At 47.4% G+C, this 15,230-nt stretch overlaps 1 protein-coding gene across 1 annotated transcript in view; it reads right to left on the reverse strand.

Moving 5' to 3' along the window:
• Positions 1-14,590: 14,590 nt before the first annotated feature.
• Positions 14,591-15,230, reverse strand: part of si:ch211-245j22.3 (uncharacterized protein LOC563798 homolog) — a 32,855-nt gene continuing 32,215 nt past the window's right edge. The window contains exon 5 of the mRNA XM_063059509.1: positions 14,591-14,697. Coding sequence (XP_062915579.1) covers positions 14,591-14,697 — 107 coding nt within the window. The remainder of the gene's footprint in view (positions 14,698-15,230) is intronic.

Genomic DNA, 15,230 nt, shown 5'->3' on the forward strand with positions numbered 1-15,230 from the left:
ACCAGACATGCAAAGGGACTTGGAAGTTCAGGTGCAGGATTCTGTGAAGGTTCATTTGCAGGTTAAGTCGGGGGTAAGGAAGGCAAATGCAACGTTAGCATTCATTTTGAGAAGACTAGAATATAAAAGAAAGGATGTAATACTGAGGCCTTATAAGGAATTGGTCAGACCACACTTGGAATATTGTGAGCAGTTTTGGGCACTTATCTAAGAAATGACGTGCTGGCATTGGAGAGGTTCTGGAGGAGGGACACAAGAATGATACTGGGAATGAAAGGGTTAATGTATCAAGAGCGTTTGGTGGCTCTGGGCCTGTACTTGTGGGAGTTTAGAAGAATGAGGGGGAGCTCATTGAAACCTATCGAATACTGAAGTAGGTCCAAGTTTCGTGTATGCACGGTTGAAGGCAGTCAGGATCTGTTGTAGGTGGTTTTCTGAGAGAGCTGCAACACTGTTGTCATCTTCGTATTGGAACTCGATGAGGGAACTCGTGGATGTCTTCATTTTGGACTTGAGACAGGCAAGATTGAAAAGTTTGCCATCTGTTCTGTAGACAATTTCGATTCCTGGGAGTAGGAAGTCCTTGATAATGTGGATGATTGTCACAATGAAGATGGTGAACAAAGTTGGGGCAATCACGCTTCTCTGTTTTACTCCTGATCTAACTTGAAAAGGCTCACAGTTACTGTTGCTGACCATGACTGTGGCAAGCATGCCATCGTGGAGGAGTCTCAGGATTCGAATGTACTTTTCAGGGCATCCATAGGTGGATAGGACATCCCATAGGAGTTCCCTTGATCCCGAGTCAAAGGCTTTGGTGAGGTTGATGAATGCCATGTACAAAGGTTGAAGTTGTTCACGACATTTTTCTTGTAGTTGTCGCATTGTGAGGGTCATGTTGATTGCTCCACGTGATGGTCTAAAACCAGCTCGTGTCTCCAGAAGGATCTTCTCGGCTAAAGGCTTGAGGTGGTTGTTCATGATGCGGGTCAAGATCTTTCCTGCTGTTGTTAACAGGGAAATTCCACGATAGTTTTCGCATTCGGATCGATTGCCTTTCCTTTTGTAGATGGTAACGATTGCTGAGTCTTTAAAGTCTGCTGGTACATCTTCATTTATCCAGATCTTGATGCAGTTGATAATGAAGCGGGTTACCTCCAATTTTGTAGACCTCGACTGGTATTCCATCGAGTCCAACGGCCTTGTTGTTTTTCAAGGTTTTGATGGCTTCCTTGACTTCTTCAAGTGTTGGTATTTTGCTTAGGGAGTCGTCAACGGGCTGTTTTGGAATGTTGTTAATCACATTCCTGTCAAATGAGACGGTTTGATTTAGAAGATCTTCAAAGTGCTCCCTCCATCTAGAATTGATGTCAGCATTGATCTTCAGGATGGTTGAACCACCTCTGCTTTTGAGAGGGGCTTGACCGTGCGTGGATGGGCCAAAAGTAGTTTTATTTGTGTTGAAAAAGCCTCGAGTGTCATTGGCGTCTGCTAGTTGTTGGATTTCCTGAGCTTTCTTCCTCCACCATTGTTTTTTCAGGTTTCAGGTGCTCTTCTGGACTGCAGCCTTGCTCTTCCTTCAGTTGCCCTTCTCCAGCTCTGCGGGTCTCAGAGCAACAATGTCAAAGTTGAATTTTTGGAGTTCCTGGGCAACAAAGGCAGTTCTCCTCTCTGGTCGGTCTAAGTTTGGGTTATCCATCAGAGTTCCTTTATTTCAGGTTCCAAATTTCACAGTTTCACTTCTCGATGTTTTTGACCGCATGATGATGATCCCTCTGGACGCGGCTTTCCAGACAGGGCGGGGTGAAGTAGACTATTTGAAGGGCAGCTTTTCTAGCCCCTTCCCAGTTCAGGGTGAGCAGAGTGGATCCTAAATAGGGCTGCTCAGATGTGAATACTGCTACCGAACAACTTTCCTGCTTCTGTCCAAAAGTTGAGCGACTGAATGAAGAATTCACCGCCTTTGTGCCGGTTCTTGACGAGGAGCTTCCAGTCATCACATTGCCTGCTCCCGTCGCCCTCCCACGATCGCAGAAAGACTTGAAGAAGTGGCCCACAGAGCGAAGACACCTGTGCGTGAATTTGTTTAACGTGTACTTGATGTTGCACTCCAAGAGGCACACGATATTTCACAAATCAATCAACTGATTCCAATGGCATGGAAACCACGACGATTGGAGCTGATGGATTTGTTGCAGCCTTCATCCGCCTTCACAGCCATTGAGTTCGAAGTAACTTCGTCCACCTGTTCCACCGTTGAGGTCTTGGTTGGATTGTTCTTTGTCAGGGACCTCACCCTCGACCTTACCGCCATGGGTGACCCTACCAGGAGCATAGCTCCAGACGACATTGCTCTCGGGATCACAGGACCACACAAGCTTCTCCACCACGACAAGGTGACAATCCACGGAGAAGGGGTATATTTATAGCAGATGTCAATAGGTTCTTGATTAGTCAGGGTTAATATATCAGCCAGGATGGATTGGCAGAGTGGACTCATTCTCCTCCTCTGTCTTATGGTCTTATAGTAAGCAATCAGTCTGCTGGAGAAACCCAACTGAAGTCCTGATTCAGGGTTCTGGCCTGAAATGTCAACAGTCCCTGCTCTCCGACAGATGCTGCTCAACCCACCGAGTTCCTCCAGCAGATTGTTTATTGCTCCAGGTTCCAGCATCTGCAGGCTCGGGTGTCTGGCGTGGATGGGCAAGGGATCAGTAGGGCTGAAGGCCCAGTGTCAATGCTGTGTGACTCTGATCTGGGGGATCTGCAGGAGAACCTTTTCACTGACTGGGCAGTGCAAACTGGAGACCCCTGCATGGTCACCTTCATTAAGACTGAGTTAACCCTCTGTGGTTGTAACCTGCAGTCACTGGGTCCAGGGCCGGCTTGACTCACCTCGTGGCTGAATTGGCACTGTGACTGTGACCAGCAGTCCCTGGGCTCCTGGCTCAGCTTCACTGTCTCACTTCTCAGGCGGAGCGCGAGGAGAGTGGAGAGGAGAGTGGCGGTGTGATGGAGTGGAGGGGAGTGGAGTGGTGGAGTGATGGAGTGGAGGTGTGAGGGACTGGAGGGGAGTGGAGGTGTGATGGATTGAAGGGGAGTGGAGGTGTGAGGAGTGGAGGAGTGATGGATGGAGTGGAGGGGAGTGGAGGAGTGATGGAGTGAGGGTGTGATGGAGTGGAGGGGAGTGAGGGTGTGAAGGAGTGGAGGTGAGCAAGGGTATGATGGAGTGGAAGGGAGTAGAGGAGTGATGGAGTGGAGGGGACTGAGGGTATGATGGAGTATGGGTGTGATGGAGTGGAGGAGAGTGGAGGAGTGATGGAGTGGAGGGGAGTGGAGGAGTGATGGAGTGAGGGTGTGATGGAGTGGAGGTGAGCGAGGGTATGATGGAGTGGAGGGAGTAGAGGAGTGATGGAGTGAGGGTGTGATGGAGTGGAGGGAAGCGAGGGTATGATGGAGTGGAGGGGAGTGGAGGAGTGATGGAGTGAGGGTGTGATGGAGTGGAGGGGAGTGAGGATGTGATGGAGTGGAGGTGAGTGAGGGTATGATGGAGTATGGGTGTGATGGAGTGGAGGAGAGTGGAGGAGTGATGGAGTGGAGGGGACTGAGGGTGTGATGAAGTGGAGGGGAGCGAGGGTATGATGGAGTGGAGGAGTGATGGAGTGGAGGGGACTGAGGGTGTGATGAAGTGGAGGGGAGCGAGGGTATGATGGAGTGGAGGGGAGTGGATGAGTAATGGAGTGGAGGGGACTGAGGGTGTGATGAAGTGGAGGGAAGCGAGGGTATGATGGAGTGGAGGGGAGTGGAGGAGTGATGGAGTGGAGGGGAGTGGAGGAATGATGGAGTGAGGGTGTGATGGAGTGGAGGAGAGTGGAGGAATGATGGAATGGAGGGGAGTGAGGGTATGGTGGAGTAGGAGAGTGCTGGAGTGGAGGTGAGTGAGGGTATGATGGAGTATGGGTGTGATGGATTGGAGGAGAGTGGAGGAGTGATGGAGTGGAGGGGAGTGGAGGAGTGATGGAGTGAGGGTGTGATGGAGTGGAGGTGAGCGAGGGTATGATGGAGTATGGGTGTGATGGAGTGGAGGAGTGATGGAGTGGAGGGGACTGAGGGTATGGTGGAGTAGGGGAGTGATGGAGTGGAGGTGAGTGAGGGTATGATGGAGTATGGGTGTGATGGAGTGATGGAGTGGAGGGGACTGAGGGTATGGTGGAGTAGGGGAGTGATGGAGTGGAGGTGAGTGAGGGTATGATGGAATATGGGTGTGATGGAGTGATGGAGTGGAGGGGACTGAGGGTGTGGTGGAGTAGGGGAGTGATGGAGTGGAGGTGAGTGGAGGAGTGATGGAGTGGAGGGGACTGAGGATATGGTGGAGTAGGGGAGTGATGGAGTGGAGGGGACTGAGGGTATGGTGGAGTAGGGGAGTGATGGAGTGGAGGGGACTGAGGGTATGGTGGAGTAGGGGAGTGATGGAGTGGAGGTGAGTGAGGGTATGATGGAGTATGGGTGTGATGGAGTGATGGAGTGGAGGGGACTGAGGGTATGGTGGAGTAGGGGAGTGATGGAGTGGAGGTGAGTGAGGGTATGATGGAATATGGGTGTGATGGAGTGATGGAGTGGAGGGGACTGAGGGTGTGGTGGAGTAGGGGAGTGATGGAGTGGAGGTGAGTGGAGGAGTGATGGAGTGGAGGGGACTGAGGGTATGGTGGAGTAGGGGAGTGATGGAGTGGAGGGGACTGAGGGTATGGTGGAGTAGGGGAGTGATGGAGTGGAGGGGACTGAGGGTATGGTGGAGTAGGGGAGTGATGGAGTGGAGGTGAGTGAGGGTATGATGGAGTATGGGTGTGATGGAGTGATGGAGTGGAGGGGACTGTGGGTATGGTGGAGTTGGGGAGTGATGGAGTGGAGGGGACTGAGGGTATGGTGGAGTAGGGGAGTGATGGAGTGCAGGGGACTGAGGGTATGGTGGAGTAGGGGAGTGATGGAGTGGAGGGGACTGAGGGTATGGTGGAGTAGGGGAGTGATGGAGTGGAGGTGAGTGAGGGTATGATGGAGTATGGGTGTGATGGAGTGATGGAGTGGAGGGGACTGAGGGTATGGTGGAGTAGGGGAGTGATGGAGTGGAGGGGACTGAGGGTATGGTGGAGTAGGGGAGTGATGGAGTGGAGGGGACTGAGGGTATGGTGGAGTAGGGGAGTGATGGAGTGGAGGGGACTGAGGGTATGGTGGAGTAGGGGAGTGATGGAGTGCAGGGGACTGAGGGTATGGTGGAGTAGGGGAGTGATGGAGTGGAGGTGAGTGAGGGTATGATGGAGTATGGGTGTGATGGAGTAGGGGAGTGATGGAGTGGAGGGGACTGAGGGTATGGTGGAGTAGGGGAGTGATGGAGTGGAGGGGACTGAGGGTATGGTGGAGTAGGGGAGTGATGGAGTGGAGGTGAGTGAGGGTATGATGGAGTATGGGTGTGATGGAGTAGAGGAGTGATGGAGTGGAGGGGACTGAGGGTATGGTGGAGTAGGGGAGTGATGGAGTGGAGGTGAGTGAGGGTATGATGGAGTATGGGTGTGATGGAGTAGGGGAGTGATGGAGTGGAGGGGACTGAGGGTATGGTGGAGTAGGGGAGTGATGGAGTGGAGGGGACTGAGGGTATGGTGGAGTAGGGGAGTGATGGAGTGGAGGTGAGTGAGGGTATGATGGAGTATGGGTGTGATGGAGTAGAGGAGTGATGGAGTGGAGGGGACTGAGGGTATGGTGGAGTAGGGGAGTGATGGAGTGGAGGGGCTTTTAGGACCTGCTGTGGGAGTTGGTCAGGACATGGCATGAGACAAAAATACAACTTTCAACAATTATATAGAATTACATAAAAATAAATGTAGATGTTACCACATGGATATGGAATAAAATATATATAAACAGAAATATCAGATTGTATTTACGATGTATCCAGTATTGTAAAAGTGGTTTGATGGATGTTATAAATAGGGGAGGTGGTGTTGAGGACTAACTAGAATGTGTGATCAGATTAACTGCCAGTTTTAAGATGGTGAGAAGTTTTTGTTTTCATAGCCCTTCAGCACTTTCCAGAAGGGAGCTTTTGGAAAAGGCAGTTTTCAGGGTGGGTCGTGTCCACAATCATTTTTCCTGCCAGATGCTTTATCCTGGATGCATACAAGTCATGCTGTGATGGTAGACTGCTGCCAATGACTGACGGTTCGCTGTAGTTTTTGTATACTGTATTGTGACAGGAAGCTACACCAAACCGCACACCAGTGTCGGACTCCAGCAGTCCCCTCTGGTGAGCAGGAAGCCAAGCCACATCCCCACCTCACTTGGGACTCTCTATGCTCTGCTACAGCTGACGCCCAGTGTCGTGCACATTTGATGGGAAGGAAGTTAAGTGGTCTGTTTCCATACAGTTGTGACTTCTTCACCACGACTGGTTTAGAGTTACTAAAGATAACCCTGCGCATCTGTGAACTTGCAGTGTGTATCAGATTTAGTAATGTGACCTAACACCATTCTGTGCAGGCAGCTTGGCACTCCACATTATGTGAATTTGACCAGCTCCTTTCTAATGTCCCTCCAGTTGGTGAGATGATAGACCCAACCCCCCACCGAAGGCCCACTTAGTTGGACTTCTTAACCTAGTCAAAGATCAATCTAACTCTTCCCTCCCATTAGCCGTCCATTTTTCTATCATCCATGTGCTTGTCTAAGAATTTCTTAAATGTCCCTGATGTATCTGTCTCTATCACCACCCCTGGAAAAGTGTTCACCACATCCACCGCTCCGTGTTTTAAAAAACACTTTCCTCTGACATTCCTCCAATCACCTTAAGTTTATCCCCTCTTGTCTTATCCATTTCCCCCTGGGAAAAAGTCTCTGCCTGTCCACTCGATCTGTGCTTCTATCATCTTGTCCACCTCTAACAAAGCCACCTCTATCCTCCTTCACCCCAAAGAGAAAAGCTATCCTCTTAAAACATGCTATCTAATCCAGGCAGGTCCTGGTAAATCTCTCTAAGCTCCCACATCCTTCCGATGAGGCAGCCAGAAATGGACACAATATTCCAAGTGCAGTGCAACCACTTGAAAACTTCAAAATTTCGTGATAACATTCTCTCACTCCCTTCCCCTGCCCAGATACGTTCCCAAAGATTGGATCAAATACTGTCCCATTTCTGGTGGATCCACATACCTACTAGCTCGCAACATCGCCTGGGTGCCCTTGGACACCACAGTCGTGTCGCCGTTAGCATGGTACTATTGCAGCTCCGGGCATTCCGGAGATCAGAGTTCAATTCCAGCTCTGCTTGGAGAGAGTCTGTATGTTCTCCCCATGAATGCGTGGGTTTCCTCCGGGTGCCCTGGTTTCCTTCCACATCCCAAAGGTGAACCAGTCAGTATGGTAACTGGTCATTGTAAATTGTCCTGTGATTAGGCTACGGTTAAATAGATGGGTTACTGGGCTCATTGGGCCAGAGGGCCTGTTCCATGCTGTACCTCTAAATGAGCAAAAGTAACTAAATAAAAGTGCTGGCTTCTCGCAGGCTTCCAGACGAAGGTGAGGAGACCGGGGTAACACATGCCTGAGAGTGCTGCACCCTGTCACACTTCACTGAAAAGTAATCAGAGTTCTGCATCCCTGTCTCAACGGTGGCCTTAGGCCCACGGCAGCTGCTGTCAGGTGTGAGAGTACAGGACAGAACCCTGATGGTAATCTTCGATCTGATGTTGTTAATGACTCGATCTGACTCCAGGATGAGAGTACAGCACATAGCGGTGTGAGAGAGAGAGATTATGACACAGGACTGTGTGAGAGTACGGGACAGAACCATGATGGTAATCTTCCAAATAATGTTAATGACTCCATCTGACTCCAGGATGGTTTAGCACACAGTTTTATTAATTTTCACACAATTGACAGAGATATGTATTAAAGGACACGGATTAAACACCTCAAGCAGCACAAAGGGGTGCTCTCCCCAGCAGAACCCTCGTTGATTTGATTTGACAAAAAATAACGCATTCCACTCTACAAGGCGAATTTTGGATAAGTACATGGATGAGCTGTTCAAGTGCAAAAAGATTTGTCTGTTTTATCGACTACACAAAAGCATTTGATAAAGTGAAACACAATAAGTTATTTGAAATATTACAGGAAACTAGATCTAGATTCGAAAGACCTCTGCCTAATCAGAAATCTGTGCTGGGAACAAACTTCCGCTGTAGGAATAGATGGAGAAGTGAGTCAGTTTACAAAAATCGAGAGAGGCGTTAGACAAGGGTGTGTTTTGTCCCCTGATTTGATTAATGTGTTCAGTGAAACAATATTACAAAAAATAAGAGACATTTTGGGAATCAAAGTTGGCAGTGAAAACATCAATAATTTCAGATATGCAGATGACACTGTGTTAATTGCAAGTACGGAGGAAGAACTACAAAACTTAATTGATATAATTGTTGAAGGAAGTGCAAAAATGGGTCTATCTATCAATTGCAAAAAGACAGAATGTATGGTGATATCCAAAAAGAAGGAGAATCCTATCTGCAGGCTGAGAATAAACGGGGAAGACATAAAACAAGTACAGAACTTTTGCTACTTAGGAAGCTGGGTGACATCAGATGAGAATGAGGAGATTATAGATCATAGCCACAGGGAGGTAGTTACGCCAAAGGAGCAGAGGACAGGAAATTGGGTCACTGTCAGGCGAGGGAAGGGGAAAGGGCAGGCAGAGCAGGATCCCCTGTGGCCATTCCCCTCAACAACAAGTATACCGCATTGGATACTGTTGGCGGGGGATGACTTACCTGGGACAAGCTGCAGTAGCTGGATCTCTGGCACTGAGTCTGGCTCTGCAGTGCAGAAGGGAGGGGGGAAAAGAGGAGAGCGGTAGTGATAGGGGACTCGATAGAGGTGCAGATAGAAGGTTCTGTGGTCGTGACAGAGAATCCAGGATGGTTTGTTGCCTCCCAGGTGCTAGGGTCAAGGATGTCTCTGATCGTTTGCATGACATTCTGAAGTGGGAGGGTGACCAGCCAGATGTCGTGGTGCACATCGGTACCAATGACATAGCAAGGAAGAGTGAAGCGGTCCTAGACAGTGAGTATAGAGAGCTTGGTAGGAAGTTGAAAAGCAGGACCTCAAGGGTGGTAATCTCAGGATTGCTACCTGTGCTAGGTGCCAGTGAGGGTAAGAATAAGATGCTCTGGAGGAGGAACAAATGGCTGAGGAACTGGTGTAGGGGGCAGGGTTTCAGATTTCAGGACCATTGGGACCTCTTCTGGGGCAGGTGGGACCTGCACAAGAGAGACGGGGTACACTTGAACTACAGGGGGACCAATATCCTTTCAGGGAGGTTTGTTAATGCTATTGGGGAGGCTTTAAACTAGATTTGCAGGGGGATGGGAACCAGAGTGCCAGAGCTGACAGTGGGGCTGGGGTGAAAATAAATGATATTGAAAGTTTAAGCAAATCCGCTGATAGAAAGGTTGTGAGTGGTGGTAAAAATCTTCTGAGGTGTATATATTTCAATGCTAGGAGTATTGCGGGGAAGGCGGATGAGTTGGATTGACACGTGGAATTATGACGTTATGGCAATTAGTGAAACTTGGCTACAGGAGGGGCAGGACTGGCAGCTTAATATTCCAGGGTTCCAATGTTTCAGATGTGATCGAGGCAGAGGAATGAAAGGGGGAGTAGCATTGCTTGTTAAGGAAAATATTACAGCAGTGCTCAGGCAGGACAGATTAGAGGGCTTGTCTACTGAGTCCTTATGGGTGGAGCTGAGAAACAGGAAAGGTATGGCCACATTAATGGGATTGTATTACAGACCACCCAATAGTCAACGAGAATTGGAAGAGCAAATCTGCAGAGAGATAGCAGGCAACTGCAGGAAACATAAAGTTGTGGTGGTAGGGGATTTTAATTTTCCATATATTGATTGGGACTCCCATACTGTTAGGGGTCTAGATGGTTTAGAGTTTGTAAAATGTGTTCAGGAAAGTTTTCTAAAGCAATACATAGAGGGACCAACTAGAGGGGATGCAATATTGGATCTCCTGTTAGGAAACGAGTTAGGACAAGTGACAGAAGTCTATGTAGGGGAGCACTTTGGTTCCAGTGATCATAACACCATTCGTTTCAACTTGATCATGGACAAGGATAGATCTGGTCCTAGGGGTGAGGTTCTTAACTGGAAGAAGGCCAAATTTGAAGAAATGAGAAAGGATCAAAAAAGCGTGGATTGGGACAGGTTGTTCTCTGGCAAGGATGTGATTGGTAGGTGGGAAGCCTTCAAAGGGGAAATTTTGAGAGTGCAGAATTTGTATGTTTCTGTCAGGATTAAAGGCAAAGTGAACAGGAATAAGGAACCTTGGTTCTCAAGGGATATTGCAACTCTGATAAAGAAGAAGAGGGAGTTGTATGACATGTATAGGAAGCAGGGAGTAAATAAGGTGCTTGAGGAGTATAAGAAGTGCAAGAAAATACTTAAGAAAGAAATCAGGAGGGCTAAAAGAAGACATGAGGTTGCCTTGGCAGTCAAAGTGAAGGATAATCCAAAGAGCTTTTACAGGTATATTAAGAGCAAAAGGATTGTAAGGGATAAAATTGGTCCTCTTGAAGATCAGAGTGGTCGGCTATGTGCGGAACCAAAGGAAATGGGGGAGATCTTAAATAGGTTTTTTTGCGTCTGTATTTACTAAGGAAACTGGCATGAAGTCTATGGAATTAAGGGAAACAAGTAGTGAGATCATGGAAACTGTACAGATCGAAAAGGAGGAGGTCCTTGCTGTCTTGAGGAAAATTAAAGTGGATAAATCCCCGGGACCTGACAGGGTGTTCCCTCAGACCTTGAAGGAGACTGGTGTTGAAATTGCCGGGGCCCTGGCAGAAATATTTAAAATGTCGCTGTCTACAGGTGAGGTGCCGGAAGATTGGAGAGTGGCTCATGTTGTTCCGTTGTTTAAAAAAGGATCGAAAAGTAATCCGGGAAATTATAGGCCAGTAAGTTTAATGTCGGTAGTAGGTAAGTTATTGGAGGGAGTACTAAGAGACAGAATCTACAAGCATTTGGATAGACAGGGACTTATTAGGGAGAGTCAACATGGCTTTGTGCGTGGCAGGTCATGTTTGACCAATCTATTGGAGTTTTTCGAGGAGGTTACCAGGAAAGTGGATGAAGGGAAGGCAGTGGATATTGTCTACATGGACTTCAGTAAGGCCTTTGACAAGGTCCCGCATGGGAGGTTAGTTAGGAAAATTCAGTCGCTAGGTATACATGGAGAGGTGGTAAATTGGATCAGACATTGGCTCGATGGAAGAAGCCAAAGAGTGGTAGTAGAGAATTGCTTCTCTGAGTGGAGGCCTGTGACTAGTGGTGTGCCACAGGGATCAGTGCTGGGTCCATTGTTATTTGTCATCTATATCAATGATCTGGATGATAATGTGGTAAATTGGATCAGCAAATTTGCTGATGATACAAAGATTGGAGGTGTAGTAGACAGTGAGGAAGGTTTTCAGAGCCTGCAGAGGGACTTGGACCAGCTGGAAAAATGGGCTGAAAAATGGCAGATGGAGCTTAATACAGACAAGTGTGAGGTATTGCACGTTGGAAGGACAAACCAACGTAGAACATACAGGGTTAATGATAAGGCACTGAGGAGTGCAGTGGAACAGAGGGATCTGGGAATACAGATACAAAATTCCCTAAAAGTGGCGTCACAGGTAGATAGTGTCGTAAAGAGAGCTTTTGGTACATTGGCCTTTATTAATCAAAGTATTGAGTATAAGAGCTGGAATGTTATGATGGGGTTGTATAAGGCATTGGTGAGGCCAAATCTGGAGTATTGTGTTCAGTTTTGGTCACCAAATTACAGGAAGGATATTAATAAGGTTGAAAGAGTGCAGAGAAGGTTTACAAGGATGTTGCTGGGACTTGAGAAACTCAGTTACAGAGAAAGGTTGAATAGGTTAGGACTTTATTCCCTGGAGCGTAGAAGAATGAGGGGAGATTTGATAGAAGTATATAAAATTATGATGGGTATAGATAGAGTGAATGCAAGCAGGCTTTTTCCACTGAGGCAAGGGGAGAAAAAAACCAGAGGACATGGGTTAAGGGTGAGGGGGGAAAAGTTTAAAGGGAACATTAGTGGGGGGGCTTCTTCACACACAGAGTGGTGGGAGTATGGAATGAGCTGCCAGACGAGGTGGTAAATGCGGGTTCTTTTTTAACATTTAAGAATAAATTGGACAGATACATGGATGGGAGGTGTATGGAGGGATATGGTCCGTGTGTAGGTCAGTGGGACTAGGCAGAAAATGGTTCGGCACAGCCAAGAAGGGCCAAAAGGCCTGTTTCTGTGCTGTAGTTTCTATGGTTCTATGGTTCTATGGCAGGTGCGACATGGACATCAAAAAAAGAATAGGGATGGCAAAAGACACCTTTACGAGAATGAAGAGTATACTGACCAACACTAAACTAGGCATGACAACCTGCCTCAGAGCATTGAAATGTTATGTTTATCCAGTTATGTTATATGGATCAGAATGTTGGACAATATCTAGTAACAAGAGGAAACGAATTGTAGCAGCAGAGATGTGGTTTTTGAGGAGGATGCAAAGAATATCATGGATGAAACAAATATCTAACGAGGATGTCATGAACAGAGAAAACACAAAAAGAGAAATAATGTATGAGATCATGAAAGGGCAATGTGACTTCATTGGACATGTTATTAGGAAAGAGGAGTTAGAATGCATGGTAATTATGGGAAAGATTGGAGGGAAGAAAGCAAAAGGAAGACAAAGACAAATGATGATGGAGACAGCAGCCAGAGAACTGGAAATGAATACCAATGAATTGATCCACTTGACCCGAAACAGGAGTGTGTGGGCTATGGCAGTCAAAGCTCAAACTGGGCACGGCACCTGATGATGATAATGACATGGATGGCAGAGGCATGGAGGGCTATGGTCCAGGTGGAGATCAGTGGATTAGGCAGAACAACAGTTTGGCGTGGACTAGATGGCCTGAGGGGCCTGTTTCTCTGCTGTAGTGCTCTATGACCTAGTGTTCAGAAAACCTGTTGATTTCTGTTAACCTTGAGAGGAATCTTTACTGCAAAGTGTCAGGGCTGGAGATGTTTGCTCTGGGAGGAGATGAGGGTGTGAGGCTATATATCATGTTGAAGTCTGCCCCCTATCACTCACTGTCCTTGTGAGCTCTCTATGTGTCTGCTCGCTGTCGAGAGCGTCTGCTTCATCAGGCATTTGAGGAGATTGGTACGACGCCAAAGATAGTGGCAAATTTCTACAGATGTACTGTGGAGAGCATTCTAACTGGCTGCATCACCATCTGGTATAGGGGGGCTACTGCACAGGATCGGAAAAAGTTTTAGAAAGTTGTAAACTCAGCCAGCTCCATCATGGGCACGAGCCTGTCCAGCATCAAGGACATCTTCAAAGGGCAATGCCTCAAAAAGGCGGCATCCATCATCAAGGACCCAATCACCCAGGGCATGTCCTCTTCTCATATTTGCCCTCAGCAAGGAGGTACATGAGCCTGAAGACACAGACTCAACATTTCAGAAACAGTTTCTTCCTCTCTGCCGTCAGATTGCTGAATGGGTAATGAACCCATGAACTATACCTCACTATTTTCTATTATTTAATTAAAGTTTGGAATTTTGGAATTTTTGTAATTTTAGGAAGTTTGGTATGGTTCCACAGTTCCTAAGAACTTTCTTCAGGGGCACAATTGAGAGCATCCTGACTGGCTGCATCACTGTGGACAGACCAGCGCATCTGTATTTGTGAACTTCCCATGATTCAGGACATTTACAACGACAGGTGGGAAAAAAGGGCCTGTATGATCAGTAGGGACCCGAGTCACCCCAAACACGATCTATTCCAGCAGCTACCATCTGGGAAATGGTACCACAGCATAAAAGCCAGGACCAACAGGCTCCGGGACAGTTTCTTCCACCAGGCCATCAGACTGATGAACTCACGCTGATTTGAGTGTATTTCTATGTTACATTGACTGTTCTATTTATTATAAATTATTATAAATTACTATGATTGCACATTTAGTTGGAGACATAACATAAAGATTTTTACTCCTTGTATGTGAAGGATGTAAGAAATAAAGTCAATTCAATTCAATTAACATAGATTTTTATGATTATGTTTTGCATTAGATATAAAATTAATCAAATATTAAATTTGATTCTCATTCCATCAGGACAGGAGCAGTGAGAGGGGTCTTCCGCATGAATTCATCGGGACTTCATTTGCATTAGTGCTGCGGCCCAGCTCAGACGCTGGGGTTATGAGCTTCGAGGAGCCTCGATGGTGTTTGGATCAGCTCAGACGCTGGGGTTATGATCTTCGAGGAACTCGTTGGTGTTCGGACCAGCTCAGACGTTGGGGTTATGAGCTTCAAGGAACCTCGATGGTGTTTGGATCAGGTCAGACGTTGGGGGTTATGATCTTCGAGGAACTCGTTGGTGTTCGGATCAGGTCAGATGTTGGGGGTTATGATCTTCGAGGAACTTGTTGGTGTTCGGATCAGGTCAGACGTTGGGGGTTATGCGCTTCGAGGAACCTCGATGGTGTTTGGATCACATTCCAGCATTGCCCGGACCCACGCATCGCCCAGCGCTCCCTCAATAAATTCCTGCTGGCTGATGACAGCTGAGGAGTTCGAGAACATCAAGGTGACTGCCCCTCAGAGTTCCAACGTACCACCAAACTTTTCTACTGCTGACTGCAGCCTTTATAAAGCATTGGCCTGACCCCATTTGGAGTATTGTGAGCAGTTTAATATCATATGGCATAGGAGCTGCATTAGGCCATTTGGCCCATTGAGTCTGCTCCACCATTCCATCATGGGTGATTTATTAACTCTATCAATCCTCTTCTCCTGTCTTCCCCCATAAGCTTTGACATTGTTACTAAACAAGAACCTATCACCCTCTGCTTTAAATGTACCAAATGATATGGTCTCCACAGCCATCTGTGGCAATGAATTCCACAAATTCACCACCCTCTGGCTGCAGAAACTCATTCTCATCTCTGTTCTAAAGGGACATTCCTTTAGTCTGAGGCTGTGCCCTCTGGTCCTAGACTCCCTTGCTACAGGAAGCATCCTCTCCACATCCCCTCTATCTCAGCCCTTCAATATTTGATAGGTTTCAATGAAGTACCCTCCCCGCATTCTTGTAAAC

This window comes from Mobula hypostoma, chromosome 9, assembly GCF_963921235.1.
Source record: "Mobula hypostoma chromosome 9, sMobHyp1.1, whole genome shotgun sequence".
Taxonomy (NCBI): domain Eukaryota; kingdom Metazoa; phylum Chordata; class Chondrichthyes; order Myliobatiformes; family Myliobatidae; genus Mobula; species Mobula hypostoma.